Source organism: Plecotus auritus (genome assembly GCF_963455305.1).
Source record: "Plecotus auritus genome assembly, chromosome: 1".
Taxonomy (NCBI): domain Eukaryota; kingdom Metazoa; phylum Chordata; class Mammalia; order Chiroptera; family Vespertilionidae; genus Plecotus; species Plecotus auritus.
Genome location: NC_137770.1, coordinates 177,099,336 through 177,123,397, shown reverse-complemented (window position 1 = coordinate 177,123,397; position 24,062 = coordinate 177,099,336). Strand labels below are relative to the sequence as shown.

The following is a 24,062-nucleotide window of genomic DNA, read 5'->3' as shown; positions in this document are numbered from 1 at the left end:
GAAGTAAAAAATTTTAACTTCTGGAGTTACTTATCAAAACCAACCCTGCCAATACCTTGATCTCACACTTCTAGTTCACCAGAACTATGAGGAAATTAATTCCTATTGTTTAAGCCAATCAATCCATAGTACTTTGTTAAGGCAGACTAATATACCAAAGTAACAGGTCCTTTTGCCAATCAGGTGGTTTTTAGTCTTCGATTTCAACAACATTGAAAAAAACTCTAATTTAATTATCTGTGCATTGATTATTTAAAATACTTTTGGTGATAGATATTTGTGTGATTTTGACATATATCTTGAAGGTAGCTCAAAGATTGATTACTACTTGATATTGTAATAACCAAATCTTCTCGGTTCCCATATACTTAATAATATAAAGAATATATTTTCTGAGTTTACATCCATAGAAACAAAAAATAGGAAATGATAGTTAATCCTCTAATTCTAGTAATAAAACAATATTTATGTATAAATTAACTAATTAAAATCATCTCACTAAGGGATATTATTTTTGTGTTTAATAGTTTTAGAAAGTTTTAAAACATATTCAATGTTGTTTTGATCATTGTGCTCTATTATTTATAAAGTTAACTCAGTCAAAAAATTAACAGAGCCTTATGATTACAGAACATTTAACAAATTAATTTTAATTTATCATTTTGTTTTTATTGTAGAGAAGAAATACTAATGACTGTCAAACTTAAAATAGATAACAGAAAGGTAAAATTCAGTAGAAACCTAGATTTTAAGAAGTAACACTGAAAAATTTATACTGTTGAAAACCTTATTTTAGTGTTTTCTAAATAAAATTTGGTGTTAAATTACTGTGCTATTCACATGCTACTGGAAACATTTAACAAGGTGATGTAATCATTTTTATTTTAAAAGATCAATATTTACCACACCCTGAAAGTTAACATTACTAGTAATGAGGGTAAAACTTATTTGTAATTAAGGTGAAAATTTTAGATGGCAATTAAAAAATAAGGTAGCGGTGTACTTGTTTAGATTTGATAACTAAAAATGGAATTGTATTCTCATAAAATATGCTTATTTTCAGTTTTACAAAAGAATGCCAGACTGACTTCACATATATGGGCATATTTCAGGGAGTATTTTTCCCTTCATATCTTCACCAACATCTGAATGACCAGATGTTGAACTTCTTTTTTGACCAATGTGGATGTGTTATCCATTAGTGCCTTATTGTGCTTGTAGTTTGCATTTCCCTGATTACTAGTTAGATTGAGCATCTTTTCATGTCTTTGTCAGCCATCTGAGTGTCCTTTACAGTAGCGTGCCTATACAAAGCTTTTGCCTATATTTTTTCTTTTGGGTTGTTTGTTTTTCTAATTGTTTTGGAGGAATTCAAAACATATTTAACATATTCTGGTATTAACTCTTTTTGAGTTATAATTGTAGAAGATACTTTCTTCCAGTTCATGACTTGTATTTTTATTCTCTTTATAGTGTTATGTGATAAATAGAAGTTTCATTTTTGCGTCTTCTTTAAGAAATCTTTCCTTACATCAAAATCATAAAAATTATATTCTCTTTTGAAAGTTTCCCCTTCATATTTAATTCTTTAATAAACCTGTAATTGATATTTATGCTTGATGTATATGCATCCAATTTCATTTTTTGCCATGCAGATAAATGATAATTATAGCGCCAATTATTGAAAACACCATCCTTTCTTTACCCATTTATCTAAAGGTACAATTCTGCCGTAAACCAACTTTCCATTTATGTGTAGGTCTGTGTCTGGGTTCTCTATTAGTTCATAGACTACTAGTAACTTGCCTCTTCCTGTGTGTCAGAAACAGTTCATCAAGCTCATTTCTTCCTAAGCACACCTTTCAACCACATTTCGCAGCTCCTCTTTCAGTTTAATGGGGCCACGTGACTGAGTTCTATGTGGGATGTAAACAGAAGTCATGTCCATCACTCCTCCACCTGGTTCCTAAGTCTCTATAAGATCCTTCAGTCTCTCTCTTCTTGTCTGTGGCAGATTCAGAGGACCCAGTGGAGTATTATGAGTCAAAAGTCAATAGCAGAGTCTAGGCGAGAGTCTGGGTTTTGAATAGTTGCATGATGCTCATGACCATGTACCCTTCCTTCCATCATCTGCCACCAACATGCCTTGGGCTTTTGTTATTATCATTTGTTTAAACCAATATAGATCACTGAAAACGGAATGTAGTAGACCTAAGAATTTTATATTTGTATATCCTTCTATGCAAATGGGAAACTGTCCATAGTGCAATATGAAGCTGACTCCATGAGGATATAGAACATTGGAGAAATAGATTCAGGATATTGAATCCATTTCTGTTATTAGTGGAAGTGGGGTGTCTACCAGTAGAAGTGGGGTATCCCTTTCTCCACTGCGTGCTGGGGGTCAGGTTAGGGTATCTTGAGAAAAAGAATTTTCTAAGACTCTCATGGGAGAATCAGTGATTTTTATTTGTGTGAAGTTATAACCCGCAATTTCTAAAGTCCTATTTCCCTCTAACCAGTCCTGGAAAAGGTGCAGCTAGGGCTTTAGCAGAGCTAGAAGCAAAGCCAGTGTCCAAAGTTTCCGTTCCACGGTGAAGCTGAGTCCAGCAGAGCAGCAGGCTAGTTGCAATCCATTAGTCTGTTGTGTGGGGTCCATGTGGCCATTGGCCATGAGGGCCAGTGCAGGGTGTGAGGGCCCTGCAAGCCAGGAGTTAGGAGTGAGCAGCAAGAGAGAAGGGCAAGAGGAACTCCCTTTGTTCAGGAGCTTACGTATCCCAGATTTGGTCTCTTACAGTGGCCATGTCTATTTTGGCCAATGACCCGCTCCCAGGTGTGACTGGCAGATAATCACCTTTCCTATTTATTCAGACCTTACTGGGCATGTGTCTATTCTTTCTCTCTTCAGTCCCTTTTCCCAGGATCCCCAGCATCTGCAGGGGACAGACATGGAGAGTGCTAAGCTGCAGCTTCCTGGCACAAACTGTATGTCTATATTATCCAGCCTCCTCTTTGCTCCTTTTCTATTAATTAATAACTGGGTAAATTACAATGGTATCATTACTATAAAATGGTATTTTTCTACTAATAAGAGGAAAGTAAGGCATTTCATTATTTTAGGAGGCCATCACACACTGTAGCTAACAGATTTATTTCTCAATAAAGATAGCTAGGGCACAGATTACACTTTTTTTTTTTTTTAAGGCTAATTGTATAGGATAGGCATAAAGGTGGAAGGATTGAAATGCATCTTTTAAACATTTGGACTTCTTATTCTAAGCACAGATCTGCTCCAGTGAATGGGGAATATTGTCAGTACTGTAGTTTCTTCCTTTTTCCTACCTGACAAGAAATAACCATAAGAATTGTACTTTGAATTTAGGAGCAAATGTTTCTGACATTGTTTTTGCAGACTCTTGGTTCTGTGGATGTGGTCTCTGTGCTGGTTTGGGCTTTTGGAGGCAGCAGTTGGCTTGGTTTTATACTCTGGCTCTGTTGCTTAACTTGGTGGCATTGGGCAGGTTACTTAACCTCTCTGTGTCTGGTCATTTATCTATAAAATGGAGATGACAGTAGTTTCATTTCATAGGACTCTTGTGAGGAATGAAAGAATTTATATAAAGCACCTAATACAGTGCCCACCAGTTAGCAAGTCTTATTAAATGTGTTATGTAGTAAGAAATATGAGCTAATGACCAAAAATTTGAAACAGAAAGGACAGGTAAGATGAATAACAGTGATACTAGAAAGACATGATTCAAATAGAATATTCTGATAAAAATAAAAATGTACACTGATCTCACAATTTGATATATTTGCATTTGGGCATTAGGAAAACTATAGGAAAAGTCTTTATACCATGAGTGGTGGTGTTTTTAAAGGTGGTTGCCAAAGGAGCTCAAATTATTGTCTTCCTATAAAATGTACTTTTGTATTTGAAAAATTATGAAGCAAAACACTTAAGTGATAGATGAATGTTTTGTCATTTTCCTTCAAATATTGTCAAATATATTTTAGGGTGATCATTGAATAAAACTCAGAAAAGACAAAGAGGACAAAAAATTAAAAATATATGATGCTTTATTGTCAAAAATAGACAAACTTTGATTTCCTTTAACAGAAATATTAATTAAAGGTCTCCATAAGCCATTATCACCACTTTGTGAACATAAAAGACAACTGTTTAGAGGAAAAGGGACAACAGCTCTACATCCTGCTAGAGAAGCCTCGCCCACAGACACACAGTGACCTTCAGAACCCTAACTAATAATAGACATGCAAAACAAGGTTGACTTATACTGGCCCAGTCCTAGAGAGGGCTTTATGATTTGAATAGTGAAGTTTTGGGTCACCTATAGGAAGAGTAACAGGATCTACCTGCTTTTGAGTTACACCAGGATGAAGCCATCGGTCCCTACCACCCTCAGGTATGTAAAGTGATGCTAATAGCTTGGACAGAAGACGTGAATAAATTCCTTATTCATGACTGATAGTAAGGATGTGAAGGATTTGCAGAAATGAACACTGTAGTGTGGAGGTTACCTTCTCTCATTACAATAAAAAAGACTAATGATCTAGGCAGTAAGAATAAGAAAAACATAAGGCCTTTATTGTTCCCTAGGGACAGGTATCCTAGGTTGAAGAAAGCTGGGTTCCATCCTGGCTTTCATTCCCTAGTCTGTTGTAATAGACCCATCTTAATAATGAAAAGTGGTAGTCTACAGCTATCTCCTTTGAAGAATGGGTAAAGATAGTTGAGCTCATAGGAGAGGCCAGGGATGAGATAACACTGACTGGTGGGAGGGTTCATCTGAGATTAAGCATATGTAATAGTGAAAAGAAGCTAGATTATCAAACGAATGAGGAAGGGATGAGAACTGAGAACGCATATCCTATCTCCATATGCATTCACATAAAAAAAGAGAAATCAACTATCTGCAAAATAACAGCGTAACATTTTCCATTTTTTCTAGTTTAAAGATATCATTCAATACTTGAGCACTAGAAAAATTGAGTTTATATTGTCCATGAAGTTATTTAAAACAATACTGTAGTTATTAAATGGCAGCTTCAGTTTATGCCACCTCTTTAAAATAGAAGAGTGAAACCCTGGCTGGTGTGGCTCAGATGGTTGGTCATCTTCCTGTGCACGGAAGGTTGCTTATTCCATTCCCAGGCAAGGCACATGCCTGAGTTGCGGGTTTGATCCCTGGTAGGGGGCATGCAGGAGGCAGCCAATCGATGTTTCACTCTCATATGAATGTTTCTCTCTCTCTCTTCCTCTAAAAATCAATAAAACATGTTTAAAAACACACACTAAAGCAAGCAAACAAAAATACCCAGAAGAGTGGAGAGAATGCAAAAAAAACAGTGAAGTAGTTCTGTTCTCCTGGTGGTTTCTTATTCACTCTTGCATGGGGTTAAGTGTTAATTATGCTCACCCACTTAATTCTATTCTCCTGTATTAAGCACCCTTCAAATTAGGGTAGGGGCAGGAAATTGGTGTGGGCTTCTGGAAGTTTTGATGGACTAAGCATCACTCAGTAAGATGCTATGATTGATAGGATCACTCTGAAAACTTACAGAAAAAAAGCAATATGAAAATCAAACTAAACAAAGTTGGTTTAATAGTCTATCAGCAAGACTACATGGAAAACTTTGTGTAGTCAAATACAAAGCTAAAGTGGATGGCTCCTTTTCCTTCCCCATTCCATTCCATTCCATTCCATTCCATTCCATTCCATTCCATTCCATTCCATTCCATTTTGTTAAAAACATAAAGATATAATGCAGACATGGGCGTCATTTCTCAAAAGCCACAGAATAATCCCTTTAGTTGGGGTTGCTGTGACTATGAAATACAGAAGAACTTGATTTGGGGTTTTTCATTGAAAGCAGGCAGGGCAAACTACAATGACTGTAACTGAGCAGCTGCAGAGTTTTATTACCCAATCATAAAAAGGACCTTTTAAAATGTTTCCCTCTTAGCACTCTTCTATGACTGTCGTTCCAATCAAGGAGTAAAGCTTTTTCTTAACAAGTCGAAATCCTGAGCTCAGGATCAGAGTTCGTCTGAGGCTGGATGAGAAGCGACTGCGACTAAAGAAAAAGTCCCTGAAGCTGGTCCATGAGCAGTTCTCCTGCTTAAACACGAGCGTAAGCTCAAAAGTGGGCACCACAGTGGAGTCACACACAATCCTATCCAGCTTTATACATACATTGCCCACTTCCATGTTCACGTGCAGGACACACCCTCGCAGGCCGCAGGGCTCCGTGGAGGAGAGGCGGAGGACGTCCTGAGCGATTCTCTGGGTCAGTTTCTCAGGGACAAGGACTTTGGAGCAACCCAGTTTGGTTTGCTTGGATTTGGACAGACAGTTCTCCAGCATTTTGACCAAACTCTGGCAAGTTGTCTCCTCAAATATTACCTCATTGAGGTTGGGTTCAGGAACAACATAATCCCAGTAGTCAAAATCTGTAGAAAATAGAAGTTTGAAGTAAAAAAAATAAAGAAAGAAATCCAGGAGCAGGAAAAACATACCAAGATAGCAACCTTGGTCTCTACCACATCTACCTGTTTCCAATATTTATCCAATATTAGATCAGCTGATCTCACTTTGCTATTAACTAGTGGGGTAATACTAGTAGAGCAAGTCATTTGACCTCTCATTTATGAAATAAAGGTTTTGATAAATAGAGTGGATAGGACACAACTATTTTTTAAAATTTATGTGTACACACACACAATCTTAAAGACTATGGATCAAAAATCTATGGGTATCCTAGATTATTAGTGACTTTCTTTCATTTCTTGCTCCGTTACTTGCTTAGGAAACTTTTTATTTTACAGGGAACATGCATTACTTCTAGAGTAAAAATGGTTATATACATTTTATACTAAGCAACTGTTACCTTCTGACTCTAAGAATATATGAGTTTATTACATTAAAATACCAAATTTTTGCTATTGTTCTTAAAGTGATAATTTTTAAGATGAATCTGAGGAGCTATATTAAATAGTTATTAAATCTGTTTCTTTCTTTAAAAGTCTTTACTGGAATGGCCTGTAAATTCCAATTTTAGCTTCAACCTCTTTGATTAAAAATTGCTCAAAGAAGACCTTTGAGGTCCACCAGGATATTTATAACTAGCTGGGTAGTTTTCCGTGGCCAACCAAAACAAAATAGTCCTAGGAAAACAAAATTAGATTTGCGCAAGGAAAAGAGATAGGTCCGCATTTGGTCACCTACCTTCCAAATTAATCCTACCACTTGGCATGATGCCACACACACAGTCAACTGGGTGCAGGCAGAGGTCCTGCGGGCTCTCTTCCCTAAGCCTACTTCATCCTCATTGGCTGTTGTGGTTTCCCCACATTGCCTATTCTCTTGGATCATTGTTCTTCTTCTTTTTTTTTTTTTTAAAAAAATAACTAAATAAAACAAATGCGATCCAATTTATAAGGCTTCATATGCTGAAGATAGAGACTTTAGAGAGTTGGCCTATGAAATTAGATCAGCCACTTTGCCTTCTAAATGAGGAGGGCCCATAGGTCTTCAGCCATTGGCCTATGCCCACACAGCTCCTCACGGCAGAGCAATGTGTGAACTTAGAAACTGCTGTTTAAAATGGCAAGTGGCGGCATGACCAGCATCACTGCAGTCTTAAAATTGTCTCCTGGCATTAAAAACAGAATAATGGCTATATCCACAAACAGAATACTACACAGCAATAAAAGGGAACACATACTGATATAAGCAACAACCACGGGAGGATCTCAAAAGAATTAAGCTGCAGGAAAGAAGCCAGTTACAAAAGAGTACATATTATATGATTCCATTTACATGAAACTCTGAAGGCAGAAGTAAACAGGGGAGAGGGAGAGTGGGGAATTGATGGCAAATAGGTACGTGGGCATTTGGGAAGAGAGGGTCATGGTAGTGACTACAGGGTGATTATACTTGTTGAAACATACATAACTTAAAATTCACCAAAACTTTACAACAAAGTAGGGTCAGGAACCTACATAATTCACCCCAAAGAGCCTGTTAGCAACATACCAGACCTATGCAGCCCTCAGTATTTATTTATTTATTTACTTATTTATTTATTGTGCTACTTTTGTTTCTCACTACCATGGTCAGAAGTTGCTAGAAAGCTTGGAAAGAAGTTGCCTCAGATGGATTTTGTGGCAGCTCCACTGAGGAAAGGGGCGACATCGCCTACCTGCCAATCCGATCCCATCTATAGAGGGGCTGCAACCTTCAGAGCAGAGAGAGCCGGGCCCTGGGAAACTTACCATTTATCAGGCTCCCCGGGTAGAAGCCGTGGTCCAGCAACTCTGAAATGCTGCCCGGGTTCTTAGTGCTCAAACTGCCAGTTGCAACCATGGTCAACGGCTCCGTTTCCCTCGCGGGGCAGAACGGCCTGGGGCGCTGGAAAAAGTAGGCAACAAGGACAGATTTGCAAGAGCCGGAAAGACGTGCAGAGGCTCCTAAAATGCCCCGCGTACCCAGAACGAACTAGCCTAGCACTCCTTTTCCAAAGGGAAGGAACCGGTCCCTGCAACTCAAGTTTGCAGTCTCGCGAGCGGAGACGCCAACTTCTGCCACAAGCTGAAACTCATTCAAAGTTAGCCCACTTGTCCCGCGGAGCTCAGCCCTCTCCACCGCCCGGCCGGGGCACCACGGGCCCCCGCCTCTGCGCACCCCACATCCAGGCCGCCGCCTGGCTCACCTGCCGGGAGTTGGCTGAGGCCGATGCGCTCGCTGGTACCGCTGCGGGGTAAAATGAGTCACGGGGTAAAAGGAGGCAGACACTCTCCGCTGGAGCCTGCTCCCTCGGGGGCTCTGGGACCTGCAGACCCCAGCAGCGATCCGCACCCCGCTGGGTCCCAACCCACCCAGCACCCGCCCCACTGAACTGCGCCGCCTCGGGGGCAGCGAGCACTTTATAGGCCCCGCGTCCTCACCCGGCCGGCCCGCCCCGCCTACCTGCCCGCCCGCCCCGGCCCGCGCCCCGCCCCTCCGCTGCTCAGGGCTGCAATTCCACCCCGACACTTCAGGCCGCCCTAGGCGCAGCCGCTGGAGTTGAGCACAAGCTTGCAGCCCTGTTGCTACATAGCTGATTCCTGGGTGGGCCACAGGTTACCGTGACCGCAATTCCGGGTGCACCACACGCCCCCGAACTGACCACTCCCCTCTGCCACCAACCTGGGTTCTTCGGTGCCACTCCTCCGCCTGCGCGCGCTCCCGCGCACTCAGGCTGCGGGGCCTTGAGATTCTGTCCCGGGCTGGGGGAAGCTTTCGGCCCTTTGTCTATTACCATGACCTGAGGCTTTGCAGAGCCGTACGGAACACTTTGCTTGACTCTGTTGCCATGTTCAATGAGCATCATTTATGCACTTAGTTCTGACCTCTAACCAAGTCAACGCTACCCCGCGTCCCTGTCCCCCTCTCTTGAACGCGGTCAGTTCTAACTTTCCTTTCAGGCATCAAAGGCTCTCCCCATTTTAGGAAGGGTCCGCACCCACCGCACTCCCGGGCTCCCGGCACGCTCGGTGCTGTTTCATCTCTGACTAATGCGTTTCTCCGCGAGAAGGGTGAGCCTGGTACTCTTCTAATTAGACCTGGCTCCTGGACGCCGGGAGGTTGAATGAAGGAGCGTTTGCCAAGAAACTAAACAAAAACATTAGTGGGATAGCTGCCTCCTCCACCCGCCTGGTAGCGGGGAGCATTCGTCATTCCCAGAGGCAGAAGTTCCTGGCGAGCCCTGTCAGGGAGAGGAAGAATTTGGGTTTGGGAGGTCGTGAAGGGGCTTTGAGCAATGAAGAGACAGCTTTATATCCCGTTAGGATCAATTCTGTGAGGCCTGACGCGCAGTTCTGAACCAGAGGGACAGAGGAGCCCAGGAAAGAGTCAACAACCCATTGGCAAGAAGCCAACCGTGTTCTCTTGCAAAGTTTCTGAGCTACCCTTTTCCTGCGTCGGTGTGCCAGTAGGGGACGATCTGTTCAGAGCGGCCATTCCCAATGACGGTGGTGGGTCCAGGGAAGGAAAGGGTGGGGATGCCTGGAGGGAAAGACTTCCAAAGAGTAGGAGGTTCTAGTGTTGGCTCCCAGCCCTCTAGGATTACTAGTACTTTGTCACTGGTACAAGGATCTGCAGGTTAGGGCCTTGAAAGGTTCAGCTGTCCAGGCTAAAAACTCAGTCAGAAAAACAACAGCAGAAGGAGTAAGGAGGGTGTGATAAACAGATCAGTGGGAGGACATTGGGAGGCAGAGCAGCAGAAATTAAAGCCAGCTTGGCAGTCCATTTTTAACTCAACTCAGGCAGCTGTACTGCCTGAAGGTCAGACCAGCCGAGGAAGGAGATGTTGATAGGCTGGTCTTTGAAAGCAGATTGCCACTTCTCTTTCAATAATAGAAAAGTGGAAATAAGCAAGCCCATTTAAGCTAATGTGTTCAGGACCCCTGGATGTGGGCCCCTGGTCAGATTCAGATGTCAGCTGCCTGGCAGTAGGAAGGGGGGAGGGTGGGTGCAGGCAGAACTTCCTTTCCTTATCTGAGGGGCAATATTAATGAGCCTGCCTCTTACCTGCCTCTAAGGAGCGTTGTTAGGATTAATAATTTAGGATTAATGGATGGTCTGAACATGCACAGTGAAATAAAGAAATTGCCCATTTCAATTTCCTTAGGGTATTTAGGCATAACTCATAAATTAAGAACTCCCAAGGGGCCAGAAAGATTATTATACCTTTATACTCTCAGCTCACTTAACTGAAATTTTGCAAAGCCCTTTGGGATTTTATTGAAAGAAATAATTTACCTATGTTACAAAAAGACTTCAAATAATATCATTCTTTTGGGCTGAATGAGCCTTGCTCTCAGGAAATAAGAAATGGCATAAGAAATGATTGATGTGGAACACATATCTGGAATAATTAGTGAAAATTGTCCTTTTAGTTATCTACTTAAAGGGTAAAAATCCTTTCTGTTACCACCAGTTTGCATCTTTGCAGTGTTACATAAAAAGAGCTGATTTTTAACAAGGAAGCATAGAACGGAATTAGGGAAAAGGAAGTGCCATGTGAGTGTTGCCATGAGATGACATACTTAACCTATTAGATTTTTTAATGATGTGGATACAGGTAATTATTTATAATTGAAAGTTCCTCACATTGCTGAATTTCAGGTATTTATCAGGTGCAGTGATGAAGTACCTTTCATTGTTATTTTATTATATCCTCTAGAGTTAATACTTAAAAAATAGTTTATGAGGGTGCTTACTTGGAAATAATAGTTGTATATAAACAAAAAATCTAATTGATTAAATAATTTGATACACCAATATAGTATAGCAAACTACCAAAATCATAAGCATGCTTGCTTTTTTCTTACTATTTACTCATCCACCTTCTTACAAAAAAAAGAAAGAGATAACAGTAACATATAACAACAGTATATTCATCTGATATATATGCACATATTTAAATTGCAGGCCTTCTCCTGAATGAATACTAATATAGTGTAGTACTCATAATATCATTGTTTACATCAAGTATAAATTCAGAATACCAGGGATATTTCAATAAACAAACAAAACTATGATGCTTTAATGTATTTTTAAAGAAAATACTGGTAGTATTTGTGTTCATGATTTGGAATGTTGAATATTTATTATATGTTTCACCAGCCATTTTTCTCTCTTTATTCAGTATAAGCCTGAGGTCTTATTAATACATTTACATTCAGTGCATTGCCTATTTCATTTCATTAACTTTGACACTAAGGGAAAAATGACTGTTTCTTAATCTGCACAGTGAATTCAGGGAGGACTTATAGGACACGGAAGTTGATCTGTATAATATCTAAGGTCCCTTAGCAAGCTCATAGTGTTGTTGTGAGGGTTGAAAGAGATTATACTCAAGGCCAAAAATTATCTTTTTTTAAATAAACAAATCTGAGTTCTTTAAAAGTAATTGTCTCTGACTATCCTTGGTTGTACTGAATTTGTAAATCTAGTGCCCATGTGAAATCTTAGAACAGGACCTGGTACATAGCAAGTGTTTAATGCATAATAGTTATTATTATTGCAATTATTATTGTCCTGAAATTATAGTTCTCAGGTGTCAGTGCAGCAAGCACTAAAGGGGCTAAGTGGGGTCGGGGAAATATTATTAAAGTAGAACAAACTTTATGTCTTTCCTGTTTGCAGGAAATCTGGAAAATATTTGCCATTGCTTGGGAAAGCCTTTTTCATTATAACACACTAGAGGCCTGGGGCACGAATTCTTGTACCAGTGGGGTCCCTCGCCTGGCCTGCGGAATCGGGCTGAAACCAGCTCTCCAACATCCCCTGAGGGGTCCTGGATTGGGAGAGGGAGCAGGCCAGGCCGAGGGACCCCACTGGTACATCATCAGGGCCCACGATCAGGGCCAGGGAGGGATGTGGGAGGGCTCCAGAGAGTGTCCAGCCTATCTCATTCAGTCCTGATCTGCCAGACCCCAGCAGCAAGCTAACCTACCCGTCAGAGCATCTGCCCTCTGGTGGTCAGTGCACGTACGTCATAGCGACTGGTCGACCAGTTGACTGTCTGCCACCTGGTGGTCAGTGCATGTCATAGCGAGTGGTTGAGTGGCCTTAGCATATCATTAACATATTACGCTTTGATTGGTTGAACGGATGACCAGACAACTGGACACTTAGCATATTAGGCTTTTATTATATAGGATACAAAATTGTATGTGAGAGCAGGAAGATCTCCCAATGTAAAACAAATAATGTAAGTAAAGTTATTTTGATGCACAATACAGAGTTATACATATTAACTTTCTTTTATTAATCTAGAAAATAGTTTTCTGGAAAAAATTTAAATTTACACATATTTGAAATCATTGACTATAGAACCACCCGATTGTTTCAAGATATGTATGACCCTCTGTTAACATGCTGGATGAGATATATTTTATCATTATTTTTGTATTTGAGGATGATCCAACCAATAACATTTTCATTTAAGAATTAAATACATATCTTGAAACAATCAGGTGGTTCTATAGAATGATAAGGGATTTGCCATTAGGGTAACATGGGAACTTATGCAGTATAAGACAAGAAAAAGCCCTGATGTAAAACAATATGTAATAGCTGCTGCTGCAAGCAGAGGGAATCTTCCTGTAGCAGAAGGCATTGCCTTTCTAAGTTTGAACAGAGGAATGGTTACCATAGTGACTTATCTCTTAAAATAGTTGTTCGATTTTTTTTCTCTTTAAGAACAATGTTATGTATTATCTTCCCATAAAGAAAGCTGATATGTTTTAAATGCACACAATCTCTCTTTCTTCTTGATTATGCAAAGATTTATAATTTAGGTGCCCACATAAGAGAATGTCAGCCAAGAACATGGAGTAGGTCCTTGACATTTTTCTAGGGATAAAAATCTTTGCAAATTCCAAATTTAAGAATACCACCATAACACCATTTTTCTGGAATTCTTATGTGCACGAAGATAAGAAGAGAAGAATAAAGCTATATGTTCATGTAGGTGCTATACCTTTATTGGTCTTCCTCCCTGTACCAGCCAAATGTCCTATTCTGATGGACAACCTTTGCATTGCTTTTGTTATTCACATTCCTGTCCCAGAAAAATTACACATTGCTTTAAACCATAAACCTGTGGAGTTGCACAAGAAGAGAATTAAATCCAAGAATGTCAGTGTAGAGAATTCTGTGAGTAGTCTTTACAATGTGTCTGACCCCATTCTGCAGATGCAAAGCATATTAAGAAGTCTGAGAAAGTCACAGATAGATTCTTTTTTTTTCTTTCTTTTTCAACTTTCATGGTGTAGTATTTAGATGCGTGGCCTATGGGGCCTGACTTCCTAGGTTCATATACCAGCAATGACACAAGTTATACAAACTTTGATAAGACACTTAACATGTCTCTGCCTCCATTTCTACCTTTAAAATAGGGATTATAACGGCATTACCTCATAAAAGGCTGCTGTGGGGATTAAATGAGTTAATATTCCCCATGATTATAATTATAATTATGAAATTTTCTCCCATTTAAAAAAAATCACCAATGCCCTGGTAACATTTTTATGAGAAGGTAGCTAGGGGAGTGTTTACATGTATTTCAGGGTGTGTATAAAAGTGTATTTTATATATATTCTTTCATTGGTTGACCAATATTCAGTAAATATTAATTTAATATTAATTATCCATTAGGCACTAAAACACAAGTCTCTGGTTTCCAGGGAGGTTATAGTTTAGAAAAAAACATAGACAAATAAATAGATTACAATTAGTCTCATAAGTTAGGGATAGCACAATGATATAAACATGAATCTATTTTGAAGGAAGGTTTATAGCCTTGCTACTCATGGTTTGTTTCCTGGACTAGTAGCATGAACATCACTTAGGAGCTTGTAAGAAATGCAGAACCTCAGTCCTTAACCCAACTGAAATAGAATCCGCTTTTAAAAAAAGATTCCTAGGTGATTCATATTATGTACAATTAAAGTTTGAAAAGTACCGATTTTTAAAGAGAATAAACAGAACAGTAAGACTGCCTAAGCATTTGTAAAATCTTTTCTGAGCAAATTAATAGAAATATTTATTGATTTCCTACACTATGCAAAGCATGGCCTTGATGAAAGGTGGGTTCCCAACCTTGCCCTTGTGTTGGTGGAGTCTCCATAGCTCCTATCAGACACGCTGGTCCTAATGAATCTAATCAGTCCTGTGTGGCTCTTCGCCCTGGGCTCTGGCTCATAAAATCATGCACAGCTATTTGAAAACAGACCAGTTTTTTTTTTGTTTTTTTTTTGAGAAGACTGTATTCTATAAAAATAAAATCCTGTGTAATAAACTTGAGACACTATCAGACCATAAATTATTTTCAATCTTGATGAAATAGAAGCCAATTATGTAACATCAGGAATGGGCTTACATTGCAGAATGTATTTAAAATGATTGATCTGTGGAAGGTGGTACTTGGAAACAACAAATCTGAGAGGAAGGGCATAATATAGATATATATATATATATCTTGTTACTTCCAAATTTACTGGAGAGAGTAAATATAGTTATGCAAGTATTCATCTCTTCTGTTATAATTATATCATAAAATATACTTTAAAACATTGACTTGACTTTTTGAAATATTGTGCTGGTAATTAAGAATTATTTTTCAAGATGATATGCTTATATTGTGGTGGGGGCTCTAAATCACAAATTGCTAACACAGCCTTTGGAGATGTCAGTATAACTAACTGTAAGGGCACTGGAGTGTGCTCAGTTGTGTGACAGTGTTGATGCATCATATGTAAGCTAAGTCATAAGCAGTACTTAACAACCTAATTTATAGCTAGACATCATTCTCTTTTCAGTAGGTTTAGATGTCCATATGCTAAACATGAAAACAGTGCTCACTTCTGTACATGTAGCAGAACAGTGCACCTTAATGATTTGACTTCAGGCTCTAACTCAATCAGATTGGGCCACAAATTCCCGATGGGCCACAAGAAGGCACTGTGAAATTAACTGAAATCCTTTGGATCTCAGCTTCCTCCTTTATAATATGGAAGATTCAAAGGAACAATATTTGTTGAGTTTCTAGCAACATGACTCCTCCATGTTAAGCGTTCTGTCAAAGGTGTCTATCCTAAATACACATGGCTTATGTGAGTTTGTTCATGTGAATGCACATTCACTTGCAGTAAATAATTCATCAAGGGCTCTATTGGATTTTTCAGAATGGCAGTAGATTTTACTCTGTACATATACATTATAAAGAGGGTCTAGCAGCTAGAGTATTAGGAGACCTGGCCCCGCATATAGCCTTTATACTGACTTGATCTCTGACTTTGGACAGGATGAGTCTCAGAATCACCTAGGAGTTTTGAGAGACTAAAAAGAGATTTACCCAGGCCAGAGAAAGAGAGTTATCTGAGGATATCAGAGCAGTAGAGACTAGGCTTTTGGCAGTGTCTAAAATATAGCACGATGCCAGAGAGGAAGTAGATAGGTTTTCCATATTTGGAAAAGATTCCTGCTGTGCCCTGAAAAATCACACAGAGCAGCAGGAAATGGCCTTGCTGGGATGCTGAGGGCTTGGGTGACAGACATCTTGGTTTTAACCTGTGGGCAGCCAATGACTTGAGGGAGGCTATCTTCATCTCCATCCCACTCCTGAAGCCTCAACATTGCACAGGATTTAAAATCCTTGACGTGAGCATTGGATCTATGGAGTGGGAGGATCAGGATGGTGAGAAGAGAGAATGACTGGCATTACATTTACCTATTCCTCAGTGGAATAAAAGATAAATATCAGCTATTAAGCTAAACAGCAAACAAGAATGCAGAATGTTGTTTTATTGAACAACCAGTGTGTGAACTAAGATTGATATTATTTACATCTATCTACCCACATAGCTATAGCCTTACTTCTGAAAAACATTGAAAAATGTTTTCTTTTTATTCAATCTACACATCTTAAAGCAGCTTTTTTGAAAGCTCCACTTTTAGTATTTATTATCCAACTTAAGATTTCCATAGCTAGTACATTTTTTAGTTTACCCATTATTGAAATAGTGTTGCCTACAAAGAAATCCATTACATAAAGTACTTCTTAAAAAGTATTTTAATGTATTCTATATTTAAAGTTATTATGAAAAATCATAAATCAGGAATACTTTTACGTTTTCTAAATCAGGGAGCTGTTTATAAATAAACATAATAAAGATACTATAACCATTGTAAGGAGTTATATAGGTAGAAACTAACAAGTGTAACTATAAAAATATGCTTTAAAATAATGATTCTTACACTTTAATTTTACTCGTAAGTAGTTCAAGGGAAGTGTTAACTGAAGCAGGTCCAGAAAATTCAAAACTAAATAAAATGGTAAAGTTAAAGTAGAATTGACTTTGAATTTACAAATAGCCAACTTAAAAATTATGAAATGAAAATCAGATTTCTGCTGCTGACTCTCATTCATGCCATTCTTTGCCCCTTGCAGGAAGGTAATGACTTTTATTCTTTGTGTGTGTGTGTGTGTGTGTGTGTGTGTGTATGTGTGTGTGTGTGTGTGTGTGTGTGTTTTGTTTGTTTGTTTGTTTGTAGTTTTCTAGAACTTCTTTATGGAACTAAAAGCACCTACTAACATATATTTTCATTTCACTCATTTTTTTACCCTGAAGGGAAATATTATACTTACATTCTCCGCATTGCCTTTTTGCACAGACAATATAGCTTAGAGATTTTCATATGAATACACAGTTTTATTTTCTCTCTCTCTTTCCTCCCTCCAGCTCTATAGTGTTTTGTTTTATAGATTTTCATTTAACCAGTACCTAACCGAGGGACATTTTCATTATTTATAGACTTTTATAATTACATACAGATGTAATGGATAATCTTATTCATAAGTCACTTTAAATGTGGGCAAGTAAACCTATTAGATAAATAGGAAGGACTAATGGAGCAAAGAATAAATGCACAAAATATAGTTCTGAGCAATCTTGATAAACTATCCTCATAGGGTTGTACAGTTTTGGGCACCCACCAATAAAGTATAAGAATTTCCTCATAGTCTCTCCAACATCTATTCATTTTGTAAACATTTTAAGCATCTACTATGCTTTTTAAATATAGTTTTAACATGCTCTAGAAACCTATTGGTTAGGAGGTGTAATTTCTCTCATTCTAGGTTAGAAAGATATTAATCCTAATTCTCAGGAAAACTAGAAATATATAATATTCTTTCTGATTCCTAGTTTTGTGGGAAAGCACTGGGGTTGTATGGGGTATAATAACCATTATAATAATTTCACTGATTGGTCAACTTAGGCAACAGAAATATTGTGGGTTTCCCCCCTCCCCCACAACTCTATTTATATTAGACTAGAGACCCGGCGCACGAAATTTGTGCACTTGGCAGGGGGGGCGGAAAGGGGTTCCCTCAGCCCAGCCTGCGCCCTCTCGCAGTCTGGGAGCCCTCGGGGGATGTCCGACTAACAGCTTAGGCCCTCTTCCTGCAAGCTTTCAGTTAGACATTCTTAGTGCTGCCGCGGAGGCAGGAGAGGCTTCCACCACCACCGCTGCGCTCACCAGCCGTGAACCCTGCTTCTGGCTGAGCAGTGCTTCCCCTGTGGGAGCCCACTGACCAGCAGGGGAAGCTCCTGCTTTGAGAATCTGCCTCCTGGTGGTCAGTGCGTGTCATAGCGACCGGTCATTCTGCTGTTTGGTTGATTTGCATATTAGCCTATTATTATATAGGATTGTCAATCAGAGGTTTTGTTGTTATGTGGGAACATTACTATGTATATTGACGTCAAGGGCACTTAGATTTCTATTAAGAAGAGAATCTGACCCAGCCGGTGTGGTTGAGTGTTGATCTATGAACCAGGAGGTCACGGTTCTATTCTTGGTCAAGGCATATGCCTGGGTTGTGGGCTTGGTCCCCAGTAGGGGGCATGCAGGAGGCAGCTAATCAATGATTCTCTCTCATCATTGATGTTTCTCTCTCTCCCTCTCCCTCTCTGAATCAGTAAAATATATATATATATACTAGAGGCCTGGTGCACAAAATTTGTGCATGGTGGGCAGGGGGACAGTCCCTCAGCTCGGCCTGCACCCTCTATTAGTCCGAGACTCCTCAGGGGATGTAGCAGTGGCCAAGCGTTAGTTGGCCAGGGAGGAGCCAGAATTGGGGCCAGGCACCATGCTGCTAGCGCTCATCCTGGCCTGCTGTGCCTGCTGCTGCCACTCAATAGAGCTGCCATGGAATCGAGAGAGGCTCCTGCCGTGGCGGCTGCACTCGCCAGCCGTGAGCCCGGCTTCTGAGCAGCACTCCCCCTATGGGAGCACACTGACCACCAGGGGGCAGCTCCTGCATTGAGCATCTGCTCTCTGATGGTCAATGGGCGTCATAGCAACTGGTAATTCCATTCATTCCGCTGTAAGGGTCTCTTAGGCTTTTATTATATAGATATATTTTAAAAAGAGATTCTGCATCAGAGCAGAGAACAACAGCTTTTAATATAAAACTTGGGTGTTGCCTGTAACTTGATTTTGTTGTTCAAATAGTTAAGTGACATTTCTCTCTTTTTAACCATTGCAAAATTGCAATTTTTTTTTTATGGCTCACTGTAGAATATTAAATTAAATGCAATGCAGTGTATCAAATGTTTTGTGGATGTTACTGTTGAGGCCAAGAGAGAGCATGGATTCTTGGTCTGCTCTGTCCAATTTCATAGCCACTATACACTTTGCTATTAAGCACTTTAAACTGTGACTAGTCCAAAGAGTCCAAAAATACACACCAGATTTCAAATATTTAATTGACTATAAAGAATGTAAAATATCTCATTAATAATTATTTTATTGGTTACATGTTGTAAAGGTAAGATTGACATATTGCGTGAAGGCCTTGGGTAGGCTAAAAGAGGTCAGTGAGGGTAAATGGAGGACATATGTAATACTTCCAAGGGTAAAGATTTTAAACAATTAATTTCACCTGTTTTTTAAAATGATTTTTAAAAACATGGCTACTGGAAAATTTAAAATGCTATGTGTGGCTCGTTCTCATGGCTTACCTTAGGACATATACAGCAATACTATTCTAGAGTTTTGTCACTTCATTGCAGAAAAGGAACAATAGTAGATACTTTTATTTATGTGAGGATTTGAAAATTCTTAAAAGTATATGAGGTAAGTGGTAACTGTTAATTTTGGGGGACAGGTTTATTGAGATATACATTAAATATATTAGAATCCACTCTCTTTAGTGTAGAGTTCTACAAATTTTGAATGACCCATATAGTCATATAACCATCACCACCACAATCAATATATACAGCAGTTCTATCACCACAACATATTACCTTGTGTGTATTTATTTATCAACCTCTTGCCTCAGCCCCAGCCCTTGGCAAACAATGATCTCTTCTAGACTGTTATACAAATGGGAACACACAGTATGCAGACTTTTGAGTCTCATTTCTTTCGCTTAATGTAATCACCCAAGTTGTTGTGTGTATCAGTAGTTCTTCCCTTTTTATTTGTTAGTACTATTCCATTACACAGAAGTACCATAATTTGTTTATCTGTTTGCCAGTTAAAGTACATTTGGGTTGTTTCTAGTTTTTGATGATTATGAATAAACCCAGTATATATATTTGCTTAAAGATTTGTGTATGAACATACTTTGTTACTTTTTGTGGATGAATACCCAGCATTGGCATTGCTGAGTCATATAATAAGCATATCTTTAACTTTGTAGGAAACTGCCAAAATATTTCCCCAAATGGCGGTTCCATTTTACATTAACAATATATGAGTGTTTTAGATGGGCCATATCCCTGCCAGAATGTGGTACTGTTATCTAGCCTCCACCCACACTTAAAAAAATGTATTCCTTCAAATTTAATAGGAATATAATGATATCTCATTGTGGTTTTAATTTTTATTTTCCCAATGATTCATGATATTCAATATCTTTTCATGTGCTTATTTGCCATCTCTATATCTTCTTTGATGAAATATGTATTGCAATTTTCCCCCATGTTTTTTTATTGGATTATTTGAGGCTCAAGAGTTCTTTAATATTATTGAGAACTTGGGAATTATTATTATTATTGAGGCTAGAGAGTTCTTTATAAATTCTAGATACAAGTCCTTTAGAAGATATGTGCTTTGCAAATATATTCTCCTTGTCTGTGGTTTGTGTTTTTATTCTTCTAACACTGTCTTTTGAAGAAAAATTTTAAATTATGTAGCATTCAATTTATCAATATTTTTGTGGATCATATTTTTGGTATCATATCTAAGAAATTTCTGTCTAAATCAGGATCACAAATATATTTTTCATATTTTTTCCTCCAGAAGTTTTATAGTTTTACATATATATGCAAAACTTTTTGTATGTAGTATAGGTATGGGTTGAAACTTTTATTTTGTTTTGCATATAGATGTCCAACTGTTCTAGCAGCACCATTTGTTGAAAAACCATCCTTTCTTTATTGAATTACCTTTGCATCTTTATAAAAAATAAATTGACCACATATATGCCACTCTATTTTTGGTATTTATTGTATCCTATTAATCTTTGTATATATCTATCCTTTCACCAATATCACAAGTCTTAAAATTAGGTAGTGTGAATCTTCTAAATTTGTTCTTCTCTTTCAAGATTATTTTGGCTTTCTAGTTCCTTTGCATTTTAATTTGAATTTAGAGTTAACATTAACTTTGAAAGAAAATATCATCTGGGATTTGATTGGAAATACATTGAATCCAGTTCAGTTTGGAATGATTTGTATCTCATATTTATTGAGTTTTCCAACATTGAGCATACTATAAACTTTTTTTATTCAGGTCTTCTTTGATTTTTTTCATTAGATGTTTAAATTTTTCAACGTATAGAAACTATATTTTGTTAGATTTCTACTTAAGCATTTCATTTTTGATGCTGTTTCAAATTCCCATTTCTAATTGTTCATTGCTAGCATATAGAAATACAAGTACAGAAATACTATATAGAAATACAGAAATATAATATACAAAAATTGATCTGTTTCCTTCATTCTTGCTAAACCCACTTATTAGTTCTATTAACTTTTAAATAAATTGTTTGGGATTTTCTACACAGAAAATCATGCTACCTGCAAATAAAGATGGTTTTATTCCATTCATTCTAATCCGTGTGCCTTTATTTTATTTATTTTTCTTCCTGTATTGCACTGACAAGAACCTCAAATGTGATGTTGAATGTGAATGGTGAGGGAAGACATTCATGCCTGGTTACCTGTTTCATGTGGAAAGCATTGAGTCTTTCATCAGTAACTATGAGGATAGCTGTAGGTATTTTAGAGATGGTATCACATTAAGGAAATTCTCCCCTATTCCCTATTTGCTAAGAGGTATTATCATGAATGAATGTCAACTTTTCTCAGATATATTTTCTACATCTTTGAGATGGTTAGATGGTTTTCTGCTTTAATCTGTTGATATGGTATTTTACCTCTATTGGTTTTAGAATGTTGAACCAGCCTTACATTTTCTTAAGATCTATTATCATTTTTATATTCTTGGATCCCATTTGCTAATATTTTGCAGAAGGCTGTTGCTTCTACTTCATGAAGGATATTTCCTGGAATTTTCTTTCTTCTTTCCTATAATATCTTTGTCTGGTTTGGGTATCAGGGTAATGTTGTCCTTATTAAATGATTTATTCAGTGGTTACTCCTATATTTTCGGTCTAAGTTTGTGTAGAACTAGCGTTAATTCTTTTTTTGGTTTCATTTTAAATATCACATCCTTGGAAGACCTGGCTGGGTAGCTCAGTTAGAGCCAAGGTTGCAGGTTTGATCCCTGGTGAGGGCACATACAACTATCAACCAATGAATGCGTAAATATGTGGGACAACAAGTCTCTCTCTCTCTCTCTCTCTCTCTCTCTCTCTCTATCTCTATCTCTATCTCTGTCTCTCTCCTTCTCCCTCTAAAATCAATAAAAAAATCACATCCTTGTAGGATATGTGCATAACATCTCAATCTCAATTAAGTGTCCTCTGTTATAAACTGTCTTAGTGTCATCATAGATTTTATAATAATTTATAATTATATAATTATTTGAGGTTTATTTCTCTAATGTCTGCATTCTGTTTTAAGAGGCCAGGCTTATCTGCCCTCTTCACCATTATATGCTCATTGCTTAGCAAGTGTCTGACACCTAATAGGTGATTAATAAATATTGGCTGAATAAATACATGAATCCATAGGATTTAATGAATATTCTTATTCATTATTCATCATTACAATGTGAACATTATACATATAGTTGCTTTCTATGTATTTACATAAACTTCTTACAATGAACAGAAAAGCATTTAAGACATAATCTTATGGGTATTAAAAAACTGCATAATTATAAGCATAACAATTTATACTGTGGAGTCAGAATTTCTATATATTAAATTAATCCTGATGAAAATGCTTTTGTATTTCTAATGTGGTTTGATAATGTAAAACTTTGTGAAATGTTAGATCTCATATTTAGTCTTAGCATGAGAAAGAGAATTTAGTAGAAATTGTATTTCAGTTACTTAGCTTTAAAGATTAAATATAATATATTTAATTAAAAATTTAATGTTATATATGTTTTATAATACTTTGGATATTTGTTAATTTTTCTGTTTTTAAAAGTAAACTAACTAGATATACTTTGGTAAAGCAAAGAGCAATTTGGTCAGAACAGGAAACTGCAGAGCATATGGTTCAGATTCTGGGGTGCAGAAGCAGCCTTTCCTGCTGAGTCTTGGGAAAACATCCCAGGAAGGGCTTATAATTCTAGTAGCTTCCATTTTACATAATCTTTCAACTTGTTTCCAGTCTAATTTTCTCTTTTTCTGCAGCAACGGGGTTTTGGAAGGTGAAAGAGAAGTGATGTCGATGGTTAGCTAACTAAACATTTTATAGAAGAAACAATAAAATCTAAATTCAAGCAGAAATAACTTTCCCTTGAGAGTCAACTTTGATTTATTAGTTCTTTCATTCTTTTAACAAATGTATTTGAGGGCCTACTATGTATCAAGTACTTGGTAGGAACTGGGAATAAAATGGAGGGCAGCCTAGATGTAGACTTGTCTTCATGGAGCTTACATTACAGTTAAGTAGGAGAATAAGCATACTACACAAAAAATAACAGCAGGCAATGTTACATTCTTTGATAAGGGACAGGAATGCAAATGGGAGTAGTATTAACTTAGGGATGGGGTTATTCTGGGAAGATTGCTTGTTTAAGTGAATATGAAAAAGAGATGTAGGAACTAAGTATATGAAAGAGGGTGAGGCTAGAAGGTTGAGGACTTAATACTATCAATAACAACCAATATTTAGTGGATATTTTTAAGTGTCCCACATGACCAATTTCATTTGATTTTTACAACAATCCTATGAATAGGGTGTTATTGTTTCCAATTTAGGAATAATGATGAGAATTCTGGGACACAGTTAGTTCAGAAACTTGCCTGATGTTACACAGGGAATCAGTGGT

At 37.9% G+C, this 24,062-nt stretch overlaps 1 protein-coding gene across 5 annotated transcripts; it reads right to left on the bottom strand.

The window, feature by feature from the left end:
* Nucleotides 1–4,062: 4,062 nt before the first annotated feature.
* DDIT4L (DNA damage inducible transcript 4 like) lies at nt 4,063–9,890 on the bottom strand. 5 transcript variants are annotated; one of them, XM_080685139.1, is made up of 4 exons: nt 9,213–9,865; nt 8,737–8,777; nt 8,300–8,435; nt 4,063–6,475 (listed from the first exon to the last, which is right to left on the bottom strand). In XM_080685139.1, exons 1-4 carry the CDS (start codon nt 9,394–9,396, stop codon nt 5,985–5,987), a joined length of 852 nt encoding a protein of 283 aa, XP_080541265.1. In that variant the 5' UTR covers nt 9,397–9,865; the 3' UTR covers nt 4,063–5,984. The 5 variants fall into 5 exon arrangements, with proteins under 5 accessions (XP_080541265.1, XP_080541269.1, XP_080541268.1 ...); XM_080685143.1 differs by having other exon boundaries at nt 9,533–9,857; XM_080685142.1 differs by having other exon boundaries at nt 8,737–8,856; nt 9,213–9,817.
* Between the last annotated feature and the right edge of the window lie 14,172 nt (nt 9,891–24,062).